Source organism: Polyodon spathula, chromosome 10, assembly GCF_017654505.1.
Source record: "Polyodon spathula isolate WHYD16114869_AA chromosome 10, ASM1765450v1, whole genome shotgun sequence".
Taxonomy (NCBI): domain Eukaryota; kingdom Metazoa; phylum Chordata; class Actinopteri; order Acipenseriformes; family Polyodontidae; genus Polyodon; species Polyodon spathula.
The window spans coordinates 36,183,774-36,200,756 of NC_054543.1; the positions used below are offsets into that span (position 1 = coordinate 36,183,774).

Below are 16,983 nucleotides of genomic sequence, written 5' to 3' on the forward strand. Positions count from 1 at the left end.
ATACGAAACCCAATTTCTTTCCAAAATAACAATTTTAACAGTGTTGTTTAAATCAGGATTAAGGTGTCAATAAAGTGCATGTTCATCACAAACTGGTGGAAAATCATAAAGTTTGTGTCAGGTCGATAGCATCTGTTTCGTTTGCTTGGTAAGTCCCCGTTCTGGAGCTGTTCGAGTGATGCCCACAGTTATAATCTGATGGGAAACCAGCACAAACTGTACAAGTGTCATTCGTGTTCTGGCAGTACATCACACTTTCAGTAGATCTTTTTTTGTTATTTTTATAAATGATTACAGAAACAACAACTACCAATATACCTATTAATGCCTCAGTATTCCTCACGCTGAAGTACAGTATCATAGCCTGGGGGTCTGGAGGAAAACTTGTTTCATCTTTTGTGACAATTCCATCGCAGAGATCTCTTGAGGCAACATGACATACTCTCGTTGACAACGCTTTCCACACAAATAAAATATCTAAGATCACTCAAACCACAAACATGGCCTTGTTTGATGTTTATGAATCGACCGAATCAATTCTCCCGGTCAAACTGATCATACATGATTCTAAAATAGACCAATTTATTGTAATTTTTCTGCATATCACATTTTATTTTAGCTGAACTGGAGGTGATTTCATCCGCAGAAATATCAATAATAGCAAACTGGTTATACCAACATGCATCTTGAATCTCAGAGCCTTTTGTCTGCGGTTCTTTGTTCGAAGTTCTGATGCTGTCCAGCGAATCCGCAGTGGTTAGGATATGTGGTGTCGTTGATTCATTTGCTGGATCTTGTAATGTTGGAGTGACAATGTGCCGCTTGGATTCATTTTTAATGATAGTACTGAAAGTGCTTGCATCCGATGTCGAACGAGATGGTGTTGACATGGTCTGATTTTCTTTCAGCTCTTCGGCTTTGGAATGTGTTGTTCTCAGGTTTTCTGCATTTATGGTTGTAACGTACCCAGGATCATCTGCTGACATTAAATCTGCACACTCACTGTCTGTATTTTGAATTTCTGCATTGATTACAAAATCAAGATACTTCCCCATTAGGCTTTTTGGTTCCGCACCCTTAATAAACACTGTCATGACTCGAAGTCTGTCCGAAGATGATTTCAGATGAATCAATTCGCAGTTCGTTGCCATGGGTTGTCGTTCAGTTTTAAACTGGATAGTTGAGCAGCGGTGCTGAACACATCGGGACTTAAATAGGTAAGTTTGTTGTCATTTAGTTTTAAAATGTTAAGGGCCGGTACATTTTCGAATGCATATTCATTCACGGTGCTGATTTGGTTGTGGCTTAAGTCAATCTCTACCACGTGTAGAGAGTTACTTAAAAAATGCGCCCCGATTGCAGAAATGAAGTTTCCATTCAGCTTCAGTGATGTTAATCTGGATAGTCCCGCAAAGACGCCTGAATCGATCTCAGAAATGCTATTGTGACTTAAAGATAGTGTTTGTAGGGTTGTCAGGGTTTTACAAACTCCCCTTCTTAAACAGTGACGCTGTTCTTGTCGAGCTGTGAATTTGAAAGCGCAGGTAAATGCCGAAACACACCCTCGATGGTTAAATTGTTTCCAGTAAAATGTACCTCTATAAGATTGTCCAGTCCTTTAAACGCGTTTCTGGTTATCGTGGATATCCTGTTGTTTTCAAAATATAAGAACTCTAGTTTTTGAAGATGAACAAAGAAGCCATTTGTTATTGCAGATAAAGCATTCCCACTCAATCTCAGTTTGGTGCGATTTTCCAAATTATAAAACGCTCCTGCCAAAACATGCGATTGTTGCTTAAGACCAAATAATGGAGGCTTGTGAGTCCAGTAAAAGTCTGGTTTTTAAGTCGAGAAATACGGTTATTCACCAAATAAAGTTCGTTTACCTTTCCAAGGGACTCAAATGTGCCATATGGAATAGTAGCGATTGAATTATATTGTAAATCCAACCTTTTCAAGCTTGTATACACTGTAAAATCCTCAGCAGCAATGGAATTAATGAAGTTGCCTCTTAAACCAAGGTACTTCACAGGTGCGTTCTCTGTGCTTTCAGGTACAGTCTGCAATCCACCGTTGGCACAAAACATGTTCAGATCTTGACATTTACAGCGACCAGGACAGGTTGTCAGGACATGGCTCACCGAAATGTAAAAACAAAGAAAGTCACTAGTGTCGTTGTCATTTTCTTGAGGCTTCTTGGAGATCTGCTATGCCCCAGGCGATTATAGTTATTAAGGTTTTCGTATAGTTGAGCCCTATGTATAGGATTGAGGATGGGGGAAAGTCATAATTTTCAATTAGTATATACCCAGAATGTTTCAGCCTGGAATAGTTGTTCTAAAGTTTAATTTGCCCACATATACTTTGTAAGGGTCAGCTGACGTGGCACATGCAGGAAACCACCAGGCTGATCTTTCTCTGGTATTTCCCGTAACGTTTAAGATTTTCTGTTTCTATCTCTTCAATATTTGTACTATGCAATATTTACACTATTTCTCAAGTGACTATGAAATGTATAGTCTCCATTTGTGTATACAGATATAGTATGTTTAAATAAATATATTAATGGATCTGTCTTGAACATCATTGTGGCAGAGCAAAGCTCTGCCCTTTTAAATTGGCAGGGATGGGGTTAACTTCCCCTGCCTGCCTGGGTTTATTATGTTCAGGTGGCTGGGGTTGATTAGTTGATTAGGTTGATTAACGATCAATCAGCGCCCAGCCACCTGATATAAAAGGAGGCCTCAGCTTCTCATTTGGGAGGAGGGAGCTGAGGAAGCAGGTTGGTGTTTGTTTTGTGGTTTTTGAATTTTCTAAATCCAGTGAAGGCATTGCCCAGCCTGGAAACTTTATTTTTGTGAGTTTTATTTTTGCTTTATTTGTGTTTGAGTATCTGTTATTTTGCCCTTGTGCACTTTATTTTTGTTTATTTATAATAAAACAGTTATTTTTTTGAACTGCAGTCTGTCTCTGGGCCTCTATCCACTCGCCAGCCTGCCACATTTGGTGTCAGAGGTGGGATAGCGCCACCTAGAGGCTCAGAGCAGTATTTATTTATTTATTTATTTTTTTTTTTTGGAAAAAAAAAAAAATGGGAAAGAAGAGCAGACAGCGGCAAAGGCAGGAAAAGCAGCAGCTGAAGAAATGTAAGCTGCTGCAGCCACCGCTGGAGGACCCGGCCAGCCTCTTCCCCTGGTGTTCCTGGTGCGGGAAGGAGGACCATCGTTGGCGGTCCTGCCCAGACGTGCCACCGGCAAACTGGTGTGGCCGGTGTGAGGAGGACGGCCACAACTGGGCAGGATGCCCCTACAACCAGGCCCAGGAAGAGGTGCCGTGTTCACCCCGGGCATCAGGGGCCACCCCACTACCTCCAGCACCACCACCTTCACCACCGTCCCAGGAGATCTGGGACTGGTTGATGCACCCTGAGGCAGACCTCGTCCACGATCTCCCCATAGTTATCAACACGCTGTGGCGTCGAGATGGGGAGAGGTGGGAACAGTGGGAGGAACAGCACCACCCGGCCTCCTTCCCAGAGGTTGCCCTCATGGTGGTTAATTACCTGGCGGTAGACATGGGAGATCCACCGGTCACTCCAATAAAGAGAGGTGAGCCGCCTTCCCGAGAGCCAGAGAGGGGTGAGCCGCCTTCCCGGGAGCCAGAGAGGGGTGAGGAGCTGCCGTCGTCCCCAGAGCCAGAGAGGGGTGAGGAGCTGCCGTCGCTCCCAGAGCCAGAGAGGGGTGAGGAGCTGCCGTCGTCCCCCAGAGCCAGAGAGGGGTGAGGAGCTGCCGTCGTCCCAGAGCCAGAGAGGGGTGAGGAGCTGCCGTCGTCCCCAGAGCCAGAGAGGGGTGAGGAGCCTCCGTCGTCCCCAGAGCCAGAGAGGGGTGAGGAGCTGCCGTCGCTCCCAGAGCCAGAGAGGGGTGAGGAGCTGCCGTCGCTCCCAGAGCCAGAGAGGGGTGAGGAGCTGCCGTCGTCCCCAGAGCCAGAGAGGGGTGAGGAGCCTCCGTCGCTCCCAGAGCCAGAGAGGGGTGAGGAGCTGCCGTCGCTCCCAGAGCCAGAGAGGGGTGAGGAGCTGCCGTCGCTCCCAGAGCCAGAGAGGGGTGAGGAGCTGCCGTCGTCCCCAGAGCCAGAGAGGGGTGAGGAGCTGCCGTCGCTCCCAGAGCCAGAGAGGGAGGAGGATCTGCCGTCGCTCCCAGAGCCAGAGAGGGAGGAGGATCTGCCGTCGCTCCCAGAGCCAGAGAGGGAGGAGGATCTGCCGTCGCTCCCAGAGCCAGAGAGGGAGGAGGATCTGCCGTCGCTCCCAGAGCCAGAGAGGGAGGAGGATCTGCTGTCGCTCCCAGAGCCAGAGAGGGAGGAGGAGCCTCCGTCGCTCCCAGAGCCAGAGAGGGAGGAGGATCTGCCGTCGCTCCCAGAGCCAGAGAGGGAGGAGGATCTGCTGTCGCTCCCAGAGCCAGAGAGGGAGGAGGATCTGCTGTCGCTCCCAGAGCCAGAGAGGGAGGAGGATCTGCTGTCGCTCCCAGAGCCAGAGAGGGAGGAGGATCTGCTGTCGCTCCCAGAGCCAGAGAGGGAGGAGGATCTGCTGTCGCTCCCAGAGCCAGAGAGGGAGGAGGATCTGCTGTCGCTCCCAGAGAGAGAGAGGGAGGAGGATCTGCTGTCGCTCCCAGAGCCAGAGAGGGAGGAGGAGCTGCCGTCGCTCCCAGAGCCAGAGAGGGAGGAGGATCTGCCGTCGCTCCCAGAGCCAGAGAGGGAGGAGGAGCCGCCGCCGCTCTCAGAGCCAGAGGGAGCCGGGCCGCCGCCCGCCCGCCCCGCCTCCGCCACCAGAGGGAGCCGGGCCGCCGCCGTCGCCGCCTCCGCCACCAGAGGGAGCCGGGCCGCCGCCTCCGCCTCCGCCACCAGAGGGAGCCGGGCCGCCGCCTCCGCCTCCGCCACCAGAGGGAGCCGGGCCGCCGCCGCCGCCGCCTCCGCCACCAGAGGGAGCCGGGCCGCCGCCGCCACCTCCGCCACCAGAGGGAGCCCGCCGCCGCTCCCCACCAGAGGGAGCCGGGCCGCCGCCTCCGCCACCAGAGGGAGCCGGGCCGCCGTCGCCGCCTCCGCCACCAGAGGGAGCCGGGCCGCCGTCGCCGCCTCCGCCACCAGAGGGAGCCGGGCCGCCGTCGCCGCCTCCGCCACCAGAGGGAGCCGGGCCGCCGTCGCCGCCTCCGCCACCAGAGGGAGCCGGGCCGCCGTCGCCGCCTCCGCCACCAGAGGGAGCCGGGCCGCCGTCGCCGCCTCCGCCACCAGAGGGAGCCGGGCCGCCGTCGCCATGCTACCTTGGACATTCGGGGCCCCCTCAACCAAAGAAGGCTTGGGGGCTCCGACATCAACCCCGCCCACCACCACCCACCATAACAGCCCACCCAAGGGACATAATTGGACTCTTGGGGGGAGGAGGGGGGGGGGGGGGGGGAAGGGGGGAGTTGGCCGATTGCGGCCGGTGTACGTTGTACATGGGGGGAGGTGTGTGGCAGAGCAAAGCTCTGCCCTTTTAAAATTGGCAGGGATGGGGTTAACTTCCCCTGCCTGCCTGGGTTTATTATGTTCAGGTGGCTGGGGTTGATTAGTTGATTAGGTTGATTAACGATCAATCAGCGCCCAGCCACCTGATATAAAAGGAGGCCTCAGCTTCTCATTTGGGAGGAGGGAGCTGAGGAAGCAGGTTGGTGTTTGTTTTGTGGTTTTTGAATTTTCTAAATCCAGTGAAGGCATTGCCCAGCCTGGAAACTTTATTTTTGTGAGTTTTATTTTTGCTTTATTTGTGTTTGAGTATCTGTTATTTTGCCCTTGTGCACTTTATTTTTGTTTATTTATAATAAAACAGTTATTTTTTTGAACTGCAGTCTGTCTCTGGGCCTCTATCCACTCGCCAGCCTGCCACAATCATTTATGGAGGTTAATAATAATAAACGACTACTGTTCATATGTGATACAGCCTATACACCCCTCCTAGTAAACTGATGATTGGGAATTGGAATAAATATGTATTGACCTCTTACTGGGCTGTCAGCGCTAGTCATTTGCATATAATGGGTTCATAATATTCCATGTAAAACCAGCACAACAGCTTAAAGCTCCCTACAGCATTATAGAACTTTATATCCATCATTTTCTAAAGTATAACGATACCCATAAAAATCTTATTCTGCATATTCAGCACAATATTAGGTGCTATATTATTATTATTATTATTATTTGATCTTCGTTTCTTCTTCTTCTTCTTCTTCTTCTTTCTTCTTGTATGTGACACTTGTGAACCCTTATCAGAGCGTACACAAGTGACAGATTTGACTTAGCTGTCAAAAATTTGACTTTCAACTCAAATACCGCACTCACCGCATCCTTACAATATTCATTTATTTGTAAAAACTAAAAAAAAGGAATGTTACAAAACTATCAAGGAAAGAACGAGGATACATGTAAGCTTAAATTATATTTATTTTTATTAAGCTTTGTAACATGGTGGTAAATGTTTTGTGAAGCTGGCCCATACAATTGTCTTAGACATTATTATTATTATTATTATTATTATTATTATTATTATTATTCAGTATATTATAAAATTAAGTACAAATAAAATAAACATTAAGGGAAAATAGCTGTTGCTTACCCAAAATAGGAACCAAACCCAGGTTGTCAAAATTAACCCCGAAATGGGATTTAAAAAAAAAAAAGTTTAGACTTTGGAAACCAATATTTATTTGTTATTTTTTATCTAGTGTAAAATCTAGATGTCAAAACACAGGCTTGTAATAGAGTACCCTTCTCTTTGGTTGAAGGTATATTTATTTTCTGCTTACATTTTCAAGCTGAAATGGTTTACTTTCAGGCTGACTCAGCTTTCTACATGCCCATATGGAACAAAAATATATTTTTAATATATAATAAGAAAATGGTACTTAGATTTTCCCAACATCATTCTTGAATTACATAGAATATAATAAAAATGTATTGTCAAGATATTTTATACATTTTTAATATACCTAAATTGGCTCCTTTTCTAGATATGAAAAATATGAGATATATGGTAAATATATGTTTTATGTATTTAAATATAGATAGATAGATAGATAGATAGATAGATAGATAGATAGATAGATAGATATAACTATGTATCTATGTTAAATATATCGTTAATGCTTTTAAAATATAAAGTAAATATATTGAGAAATATAAAATTTATATGAAAAATGCTTTTTGTAGATGTTTGAAATATGACATTTAATATACAATATGTTCTTGTGTATGACACATAATGCAAAACAAACAGAATTGTAGACAAGCAGACCACTTAAAAACATCTCTGTGAATTAATAAAGGAAGCGACTCATCGCTTTATAATTTGGCAGAGATTGATAGATTGCTAACAGCAGTGACTCACCGCTCACCATGACAAACACACGCAAACAGGCACCTCCCCACTCTTGGGGACGCCTCCCCACTCCCGAATGAACCATAAACATGTAAAACAATAACCTGTACAATTATCACAAAACAGTAATCAAATATTCACAATAATCAATAAATAATCACAGTTGTCACACAAGAATCCCGACCCCCAGCATCCTTTGCAAGCAACTAATTTACACGAATCTGCTCCGGCAATATCCGTGTATGACAAATACATACATAAAACGAGCAAGATGGGCTGAATGACCTCTCATTTGTAGCCTTTCTTATGTTCTTATGTTTTGTATAATAAATATATTGATTAATATTAAATTTAAAAAAAAAGGTAAATACATGTTTCAATACAATTAAATATATCATTTATATTAATTGATGTCTAAGCTCAACATCATTACAAAAACATACTATATTTTAAAAGTATGGAAAGTTTGTTGAAAATATATATTGTAAAATATGTTTTTAGTCAGTCAGTTAAGTAAAATGAATTAGTAATGTATAAAAATAAAAAAAATAATTTTATATGTTGAAAATATATGGTAAGGTTATAAATATATTATTCATATATTGTCCTCTCTCTACATGTCATTATATATATATATATATATATATATATATATATATATATATATATATATATATGGATTTGTTTTCCATATGGACCAGTAGTTGCACACTATCACAGTATGCTGAACATCAAATTTACTGACAGTTTACAGAAACAGGGACCTATTTTAAAGGCGAATACCAATTTTAGACATGAATAAAATTATGTTAACATTACACAATTAAAATAAACTACCCAGAACAATCATTAAGTCTTCTTGCTTCATCTATATTGTTTCTGATTGTTTTCAACATTTTAACTGTTGTTTTCATCACTGCAAATTTGCCATGGCCTTTCCACTTACTTCAAAGTAGGACTTGTAAGAAATCAAGGTTAGGTTATTTCTCAAAAATAATAATTCCAGTTCTCTTGACTTTCAGTAAAAACAGTTTAATTCCGGAACGGAGGAAAAACCAATGCTACACAATACAGAACTTAACCACATATGAACTGCATGGACAAATCTTCCAACAAAACAATAGTGTAGGTTTGACCCTACAGGACCCTTCAGCGTTGTCAGGTGAGTTTGATGAAGAGGGTCCAGAGTACAGAAATACATGGTTTAAATAGAAGGCAAAACCAATCCCCCTTCTTCCCCCAGCCGAAGACCGACACCTTGTCTGTGGGAACCTGTCTCTGTCGGGTGTGATCGTGAAAATAGTGTCTTGAAAACCAGGATCTTCCACACAAGTTCAAAGGGTAGGTAATTTTAAAGTAACCAGATCTTATTCTGTTTTTCACGGACAGACAGGGCCTTTGGCAGTGTGTGAGATTACCGGTGGAGAGATAATTAAGGATTTATTCCTTCTTACTATAACAAGATAATTGTAAAATGGTGACAATTAGTACAATATTTAAAATCTTACAGACCCGTGGTGTAGCAATCGTTTCAGACTATTTAGCTGTCTATAGTTACATTGCAAAACCCATTGTTACCATTTCCTGTTTACTTTACATTCAGGAGACAGAGGTCTGTAACCTTTGGAAAGCTGTTATCGACATAGATACAAATGGTCTTACAGTTACTAGAACTGTATCAAAGTGTAATCCCAAGACATGGTTTGATTTCAATATATATATATATATATATATATATATATATATATATATATATATATATATATATATATATACACTCTCCTCTCTGCCTTCAAACAAGCCTCTATCACCCACCTCCTCAAAAAACCTACCCTCAGCACCACCTCCCTCATGAACTACCATCCTGTCTCCCTCTTACCCTGCCTCTCTAAAACCCTTTCGAGGGCAGTACACCGCCAGCCCTCTTCTTTCCTGTCAAATCACTCTCTGCTCGACATCCTCTCCAATCTTGTTTCCGGTCTACTTACTCCACTGAAACTGTTCTGTCATTAACTCACTAAACGCTGCCCATGCTGCCTCTCTCTCCTGTGTCCTAATTCTCCTCGATCTCTCTGCTGCTTTTGACACTGTTGATCACTCTATTCTCCTATCCTCTCTCGCTGACCTGGGAATCTCTGACACTGCTCTGGCCTGGTTCTCCTCCTACCTCTCTGACCGCTCCTACCATGTAACCTGGTGCGGCTCAACCTCCACACCTCACCCTCTCTCAACAGGAGTCCCCCAAGGATCAGTCTTGGGTCCTCTCCTGTTCTCTCTCCACACCCGCTCCCTGGGCCCTCTCACCATATTCTATAGTCTCTCATACATTTCTATGCTGATGATGCTCAGATCTTCCTCTCCTTCCCCCATCTGACCCCACCATCTCCTTCTGTATCTCTACCTGTCTGTATGCTATCTCCTCCTGGATGCACTCGCATCACCTCAAACTCAACCACTCTAAATCTAACCTCCTTTTCTTCCCCTCCTCATCTTCCCCCTCCTCTGATCTCCCTATCTCCATTCCTCTGGAATCTACCACACTCTTTCCCTCCTCAGCCAAGAACCTCAGAGTAACCCTGGACCCCTCTGCCTCTCCTACTCGCAACACATCTCCACTTTCGCATGCACCTGCCAATTCTTCCTGAGCAACATATGAAGAATCTGACCCTTTCCCACCAACTGCTCCACGCAACACCTCATCCAGGCCCTGGTACTCTCCTGCCTAGACAACTGCAACTCCCTCCTGACCTCTACTGGTCGACTCCAGCTCATTCAGAACTCTGCTGCTCGCCTCCTCAAGACACACCTCTTCAGACAACACCTGTAAAACCAACTCTTCCCTTCTGGACAATATAGCCTTTAATGCACTTCAACTTGCACTTATCTGCTCCCTATTTTACTGTATTTAATCCCTCACTTAACCCAATCTGTAGTATTTTGTATCTTGCTCTTAATTGTACTGCAATTCTTGATATGTATTTTTTGTATACAACTGTAAGTCACCCTGGGTAAGGGCGTCTGCTAAGAAATAAATAATATATATATATATATATATATATATATATATATATATATATATATATATATATATATATATATAATATATATATATATATATATATGCAAAGATAAAAAAGAGCGGGGATGGGGTGGGGGGCGGTGCCATATATACCGAGTATTCTGCTCCTTCGTCACAAAAAAAGGGAAACAGTAAATCAGGATTCCCTTGCATTGTAGACTGAATGCCACCTCAAGAATTATTTGATTTTTATTATGTATTTATTTATTTTAATAACATACTTGGGCAGCCATGTAATAACCGGTAATTTGGTGATAATGTGTGCGTAAGCAGAGCCAGTGAAAGAACCCATGCTCAGCTCCTCCATCAACAGCGTTTGTGTTGTGTCTGTATTCGAAGCCTCTGACATACAATGTGCTCAAGCTTGAAGAACTACATGCTTTTCTGTCCCTTCAAATGGCACCCTTTTGGAACCCCTAGCACCTCTGTAGTGCATTTCCTGTAATCTAAACTATTTATGTTAATATTTTAGTATCTGACCCTATTGAACTAAAAAAAATCTGTATACAAATGTTTTGGTAAAAAAAAAAAAAAAACATACAAAAACACAACACTGTGCATGGTCTGTTTGCACACACACGGGTGGGCTCGCTGTTGCTTCTAAAGCCATGCGTTTTCGTGGAATATCACTGTTTCCATGGGAACTCAACCGGGAATTTCTGTGCAGTTGCACAGGAGGTTAAACTGGTCATGTGGTAAAACAAGATGGCGTCTCTAATCCTGATCTTGGGTCAAGCATTGTGATCGAGAGTAAGTACTGCGTTTAGTGCATACGGGTGGTATTGGGCTTAAGGGTGCACATTTTATTACCTCTGGTGTATTTTTTTTAAATTTTTTTACGTAAATTGTTTAGTATTAATTATGCACTAAATTAATTATTAGCGTATTGTTTTGATTTAGCCCTTAGATATTTTAAAAAAACAATAAACGATTACGATCTAACAGTTCTGCTCATTTGTGTATTGCAATTTTCTTTTTTTTCTTTTTTTTTTCTTTTTTTTAGAATATCTGTTTGCTTTAACAAGGTTTGGTGAATGACGTGAGACTGGAAGTCAGCATCAATGCCGTTGCAGTGAGAGGCTTTGTCCACACACACACAAACATACACACACACCCCATAGGAATTGCAGCAATAAAATGGCTCTAACTGTTTTTGGTAAGTTGAAAGCTATGTTTTTAGCCTAAACTTTCATTTCCCCCACATGCTATTGGGATACGATGCAGTTTTGTGTAGAATTGAAAGGATTTATACAGATTGTTAGCCAATTAGTAATCCTAATGTTTTGCATTAATAAGCCTTCTGGGCGTATGCTCCCGAAGGGAGATTTTGGAACGGGTGGGCGCAAACATGTTCATTGACAATGCAATTGATTGGTAGTTAACGTGTCTTCTAATAACATCATGTGTCGTGTTTACTGTATAAGCTCCTAGTATTTTGATATGGGTAACATTTTTAATAATGTACAGATTATGTTTTGCAGAATACTTGTTGATGATTTAAATTCATGCAATAACAGAAAAATCGCACAAGCATTGTATATTTCAGTAAGTTTGTACAGTTGCAGGCCTTTTTGCGGAACCCAGCGCATCGCTATTGCTGGTGGGACAGTTGCATTAATTGCGTTCTAAAGCTACAGTACACAACGTATAGAAAGCTAAGATGTTACAGCAATTAACTGTTTCATTAAACTACTTAAATGTCTGTATGATTATGCATCAAACATACTGATATTTAAAAGATGGTTCCTAAGAGAAATTGTTTATTGTAGATTTTTAACTAATTAAATCAAATATGATTTAAAGAAGTGATACTGCCTTAACTAATATTAAGTAAAGAATTATATTATTTAGTCAGTGTTGTATAAAAGAGAATATGATAAAACAATAGGTTTGTCTTCCGTTTTGTTATCAATATGGAACCAGGATTTTAGACTCCCTTACAGTAAAGTGAATTATTTCCTGGAAGTCATGAAGGCCTGTAGGGACAAGAATGTTTTTATCTCTGTTGTAACCACCTAAAACTGACAAAACGCTGTCTGCTGCTACACGTATTATGGACTTTACAACGTTCTACTTAATGTGTGTTTGAGGCATACATTAATATATCAACAACAACATATACCTATATTTCAACATAATTTATTATGCCATTTAAAAACATATATACCTGCATTTCAACATCATTTATTATACAATTTAAAAAGAAAAACAATGATGTTATGTAATGCAGTCAACTATCACGTTTTTGTCCTGCATTAAAACCAGTCAGTGTGTATGTTAACTATTAATGTATATTACATTTCTATGGATGTTTTGTCAATTGTTTTTAATACAGTTACCAACTACCAAAAACACTTGAAAAAGAATAACTATATTCTGAGTACAGTAATACACAACCTGATGGCAGGATTGGCTAATCAAAGTTTCAGGTCTAATTTTATCTTGCTGATATCATTTGACAATTTGTTTTGTAACGAATGATCTAATCAAGCGCATAATGAGATCAGAGATGTAATTGGATCACTTGACACGTGGTAAAACAACAAATTCCCTTTTATTTATTTTTTGTCTTTTAAAAGTAAAATTTGTGTACTACTTCTATGCGTGGAGATACCTGTCATATTACATGACACCAGCCATTACAGGTAGACGCTTTGCCCTTTGTAGATATTCCAGATATTGACCTATGCAAAATGTATTATTATTGATATTATATATGCTACTCAATGTTAATCTGTTTAGATGAACAACATTTTTAACAACGGGAGTATTTTTTTCATAAATTTACAGTACAGTAATAGACTACCATTAACAATCTCCATATACTAGTAAAATGTACTAGTATATGCAGAAATCTGTAAAGAACGTACAGTAGTGAAACCGTTCATACAGAAGATGAAAACTTTGCAACAAACAATGGGCTTCAAGATTCATGGGCTACCAGGGGGTCACAAGGGGCTCTTTAGCTCAGTCTTACTGTATTACATGCAAACCTACAGCACTATTGTGGATACTTTTAAAAATAGCAACAGTACAAGTTGGCTTAGAGACGTGGTTGGTGAACACTGTTCCTAATTATAAGTTGTGCTGATAGGAACACTCTTTTTGAAGGTGTCAGCAAAGATCTAGATTTCTAAAAAAAAAAAAAAAAAAAAAAGCATCAGAATTTTTTAAACTGTACAGAGTGACTCATTGATATGTTTTTAAATATACTTTTTTGTGAGGTGGATTTTTTTGTGTGTTTTGTTATGGGCAAATTTGCTGGTAGTCATAAATATAAACATACATGCATTAGGTCACCTAGTATCTTCTATCAGCAAAGGCAGTAGCAATAAAACCCTGTGCTACCTGTGCATGTCATACCTGCAATTTTTCTTTTCATTGTTAACATCCTGACATCTTTTTACAGTTGTAACTTTAAAGTCTGTTTCAAAGCTCTTTTGTCCACTCTAGTGCACTGTGGTTTGGGATCTGTCCTCTACAGGACCGCAGGAAGAGCGATTTAAAAAAAAAACAAACAAAAAAACAAACCTAATAAGTGCTCAGGCTTTTCTGTTCCGTACCACATCATGGATCATTATTGCTGTGTTACCTGTTTGACAATGTGGGAAATAATCCTGACACTCTGGGCACTACAGCAGACATTTTGAAAAGAGCTTTGAAACAGTCTTTAAAGTTATATGTGTAAAACTTTGTCAAGATGTTAACGCTGAAAAGAAAAATGACAGGTAAGTTATTTAAGCAGCTGTAGCAACACGTGTGGATGTGTAATGCCATATGTTTTCTGAACCGCGCTACTTTTTAAGATGATGTATTGTAAATATGTGAAGAGGAACAATGCAAGAAACATTTACTAAACACAGCATATCTTATGTCATTAACCACACTTCCTTCTGCTTCTTTCTGTTTTTATTTATTGTGATGTGTAACTAAACAACCACGAATTCCTGGAAAATAAGAGAGATTTAGATCCTGGGGAAACAAAGTTTTAATACAGATATAACAGATAAATATAAAAATGATGAGCTGCTGAAAGACAATGATAAAATCAGTGCTTGGTTAATATTTTGAATAGAATTGTGTTGAACGGGTTGGAACCGCTGCATTGTTGTAGTACACCTGGAATCTTTGTCTCTGTTTTAAATACATCTTTCATTTAGCAGCATTATAGGCTGCATTGCAAACATGCAAGTGAACATGCCAGTAATCTGGATAAATTGATTCTGCGTATTGGATTAGTCGCTGCTTGCATGAACCCGACTGTCCCTTCGTCTCTTGTGTTCACTGGCAGTCTCTAACTAATTGTTTTAAACCTCAAATGGTCTTTTGAAGGAAGAAATGTTGCTGCAGAAAGTGTGCTGCTGCCTCACATAAGCACAGTGCTCTGTTTCTGGTAATGAAACCACACAGATACAGAGTAGTGGTTACAGGGGTTCAGATGTAAAGATCAGCTGAGACCAAGTTAAGAGTATAGAACTGCAGTGATTCAGGTCATAAGAGTTAAAAAAACATTCGTAATTCGTACACATGTATTGTATAATTTGTAAAACGCATTGGGGTTAGATAATCCTTCCAGTAAAGCTGTTTGTTTGCAATTATGATAATGAGCTGGTTTGTGTTTTTCTCACCAAAAAACATCCAGCAGAGCTTTCATTGGGTTAAGTTGGCGTGACTGGTTTCTTCTTATCAGAAGGTGGGTTTCCTGTCATCTCTGGGTAAAGGGATGTGCCTGGAGATGGATTATGATGATAGTTCTCAGAAGTCCATTGACTTTTGATCTGAAGCCCACTTCTCGTATAAAATTGTGATGGAAGTAGACTTACTGTGTTGGACCACCCTCACCCCACCTGATCTAGTTTCTAGGAGCGAAAATGGGGTGTGATTGACTACCTGTAACACATGAAGCGAACTTAGTGTTGTGCCAGGTAAAAGGTATTCATCTTAGTCTGAACAAAAAAAATATCAACAACAAACCAGTAAGGTGTGAGTTAAAGAAAGAATCAGTGGACCACATCAGTTCACCTAGCACGCAGACCTACTGCAGTGAATGAGAGCCTGCTCTCTAAAGCCCTGATTGACATGTTTCAATTGGAGACCAGAGGAACTCTCAACTATCTGATAACATGATCTAGCAAGGCATGTCTATCGCATTGCAATGCAGTTGCCATCCATCTAGACTGCCAGCTTTGTTATAAGATACAATTTCTTCACATGTGTCAAGGCTTGGGTCGTTTACCAATTTTAAACATCAGTCACAAAATGTTTAGTTTTTTTCAGGGTTTGTTATGTACCAGCAACACTGAAAGGTCAAGATGCCTGTTTTTCTTTCTTTTTCTTGTGACAGGCCAAATCAATTTCTGCATGTGGTATTTAGAGATGTATTGCAGGCGTGTGCTGAAAATTCACGAAAAGCTGTCAAGCAGTTCCCACCTGGTGGCACTGTGTGTCTTTTAAGAAAAAAAAAAAATCTCTTTAGAATTATAGTAAAATTAAAACATGGGAAATGATTTGTTTGTGCTTATTTGTTATACCAACTCACTCACTACTCTCATAAATGTGTTTAAATATTTGTTTTAAATTCCTTGTTTAATTAAATCTGCTTGTTACTGTTCATTAAAATGCAGAGGAGTGTAATTTGCCATAACTCCACAAGGTGTCGCTTTTATTTAAAAAATGTAGAGCATTCAGTATATATTGAGAAGCTTTGTTCAGATAAAAGTAACTGAAAGGATATTGAATAGGATATTTAAAAAACTATAAATATTTAACTGTGTACAACATTTGCAGCTCTTTGATGTGTTTCTTTTTGCATATGACCAAACCTGTGTATTACTACAGAAATCTTACCAATCTTGCCAAAAAAAATACCATTTCAATGTAACGGCCTGTCTGATATTTAATCCTTTGTACTACAATGATTAAAATAAGTGGTTTGCTTGTGAATTTACAGCAGCACCTCTCAGCAAAGCTGTCATTATCTATTGCAAACAGACTATATATACATTTAAAAACAACACAAAAACATACTGTCTGTATAGTACTGCTCTTACTCAAATTAAATTGTCAATATAGATGTGCATCTTATAAATACCTCCCGAGAGATCTAGAATTACTGGCTGTTGAAAGGGGGGGCACAAAATAATTAGTTTGAAATTCGTGTAAGACATTTATTTGATGTGATTAGATTAGTAGATTGTTTTTTGATGTGGAAGAGGATGTATCTTGCTAACATATTAAACTGTCATTTACTGCTCATTTAAAGACTGTGTAGTCAGATTGTGTCTGCCTGAAGATGGCCAGTAGCTACTCATTCTGTTCTTTATGTCATCAACAGCATTATTGTGAAACCCCTTTTCTTGAGTTGAAGCAATATTGATGACAGTGTGGCAGGTCACGTGACCTGATTGCATCGTGACCATGGACGTAATACCAAACTACAGTACCAGGAAGCAGCAGACACTTTGAAGTATCTTCATATTCCAAATTGAAGTATAAAATA

General features: G+C 40.9%; 1 protein-coding gene across 2 annotated transcripts in view; it reads left to right on the forward strand.

Annotated features, from left to right (window-relative positions):
- Positions 1 to 8,651: 8,651 nt before the first annotated feature.
- The window catches only part of chn1 (chimerin 1), a 46,707-nt gene continuing 38,375 nt past the window's right edge, over positions 8,652 to 16,983 (forward strand). The window contains exons 1-2 of one of the 2 annotated variants that reach the window (XM_041261817.1): positions 10,642 to 11,234; positions 11,488 to 11,640. In XM_041261817.1, the coding sequence (XP_041117751.1) occupies positions 11,622 to 11,640 (19 nt within the window). In that variant the 5' untranslated portion in view covers positions 10,642 to 11,234; positions 11,488 to 11,621. Of the gene's footprint in view, positions 8,747 to 10,641; positions 11,235 to 11,487; positions 11,641 to 16,983 lie in introns of those variants that run through there. The other variant, XM_041261819.1, reaches the window with a different exon arrangement.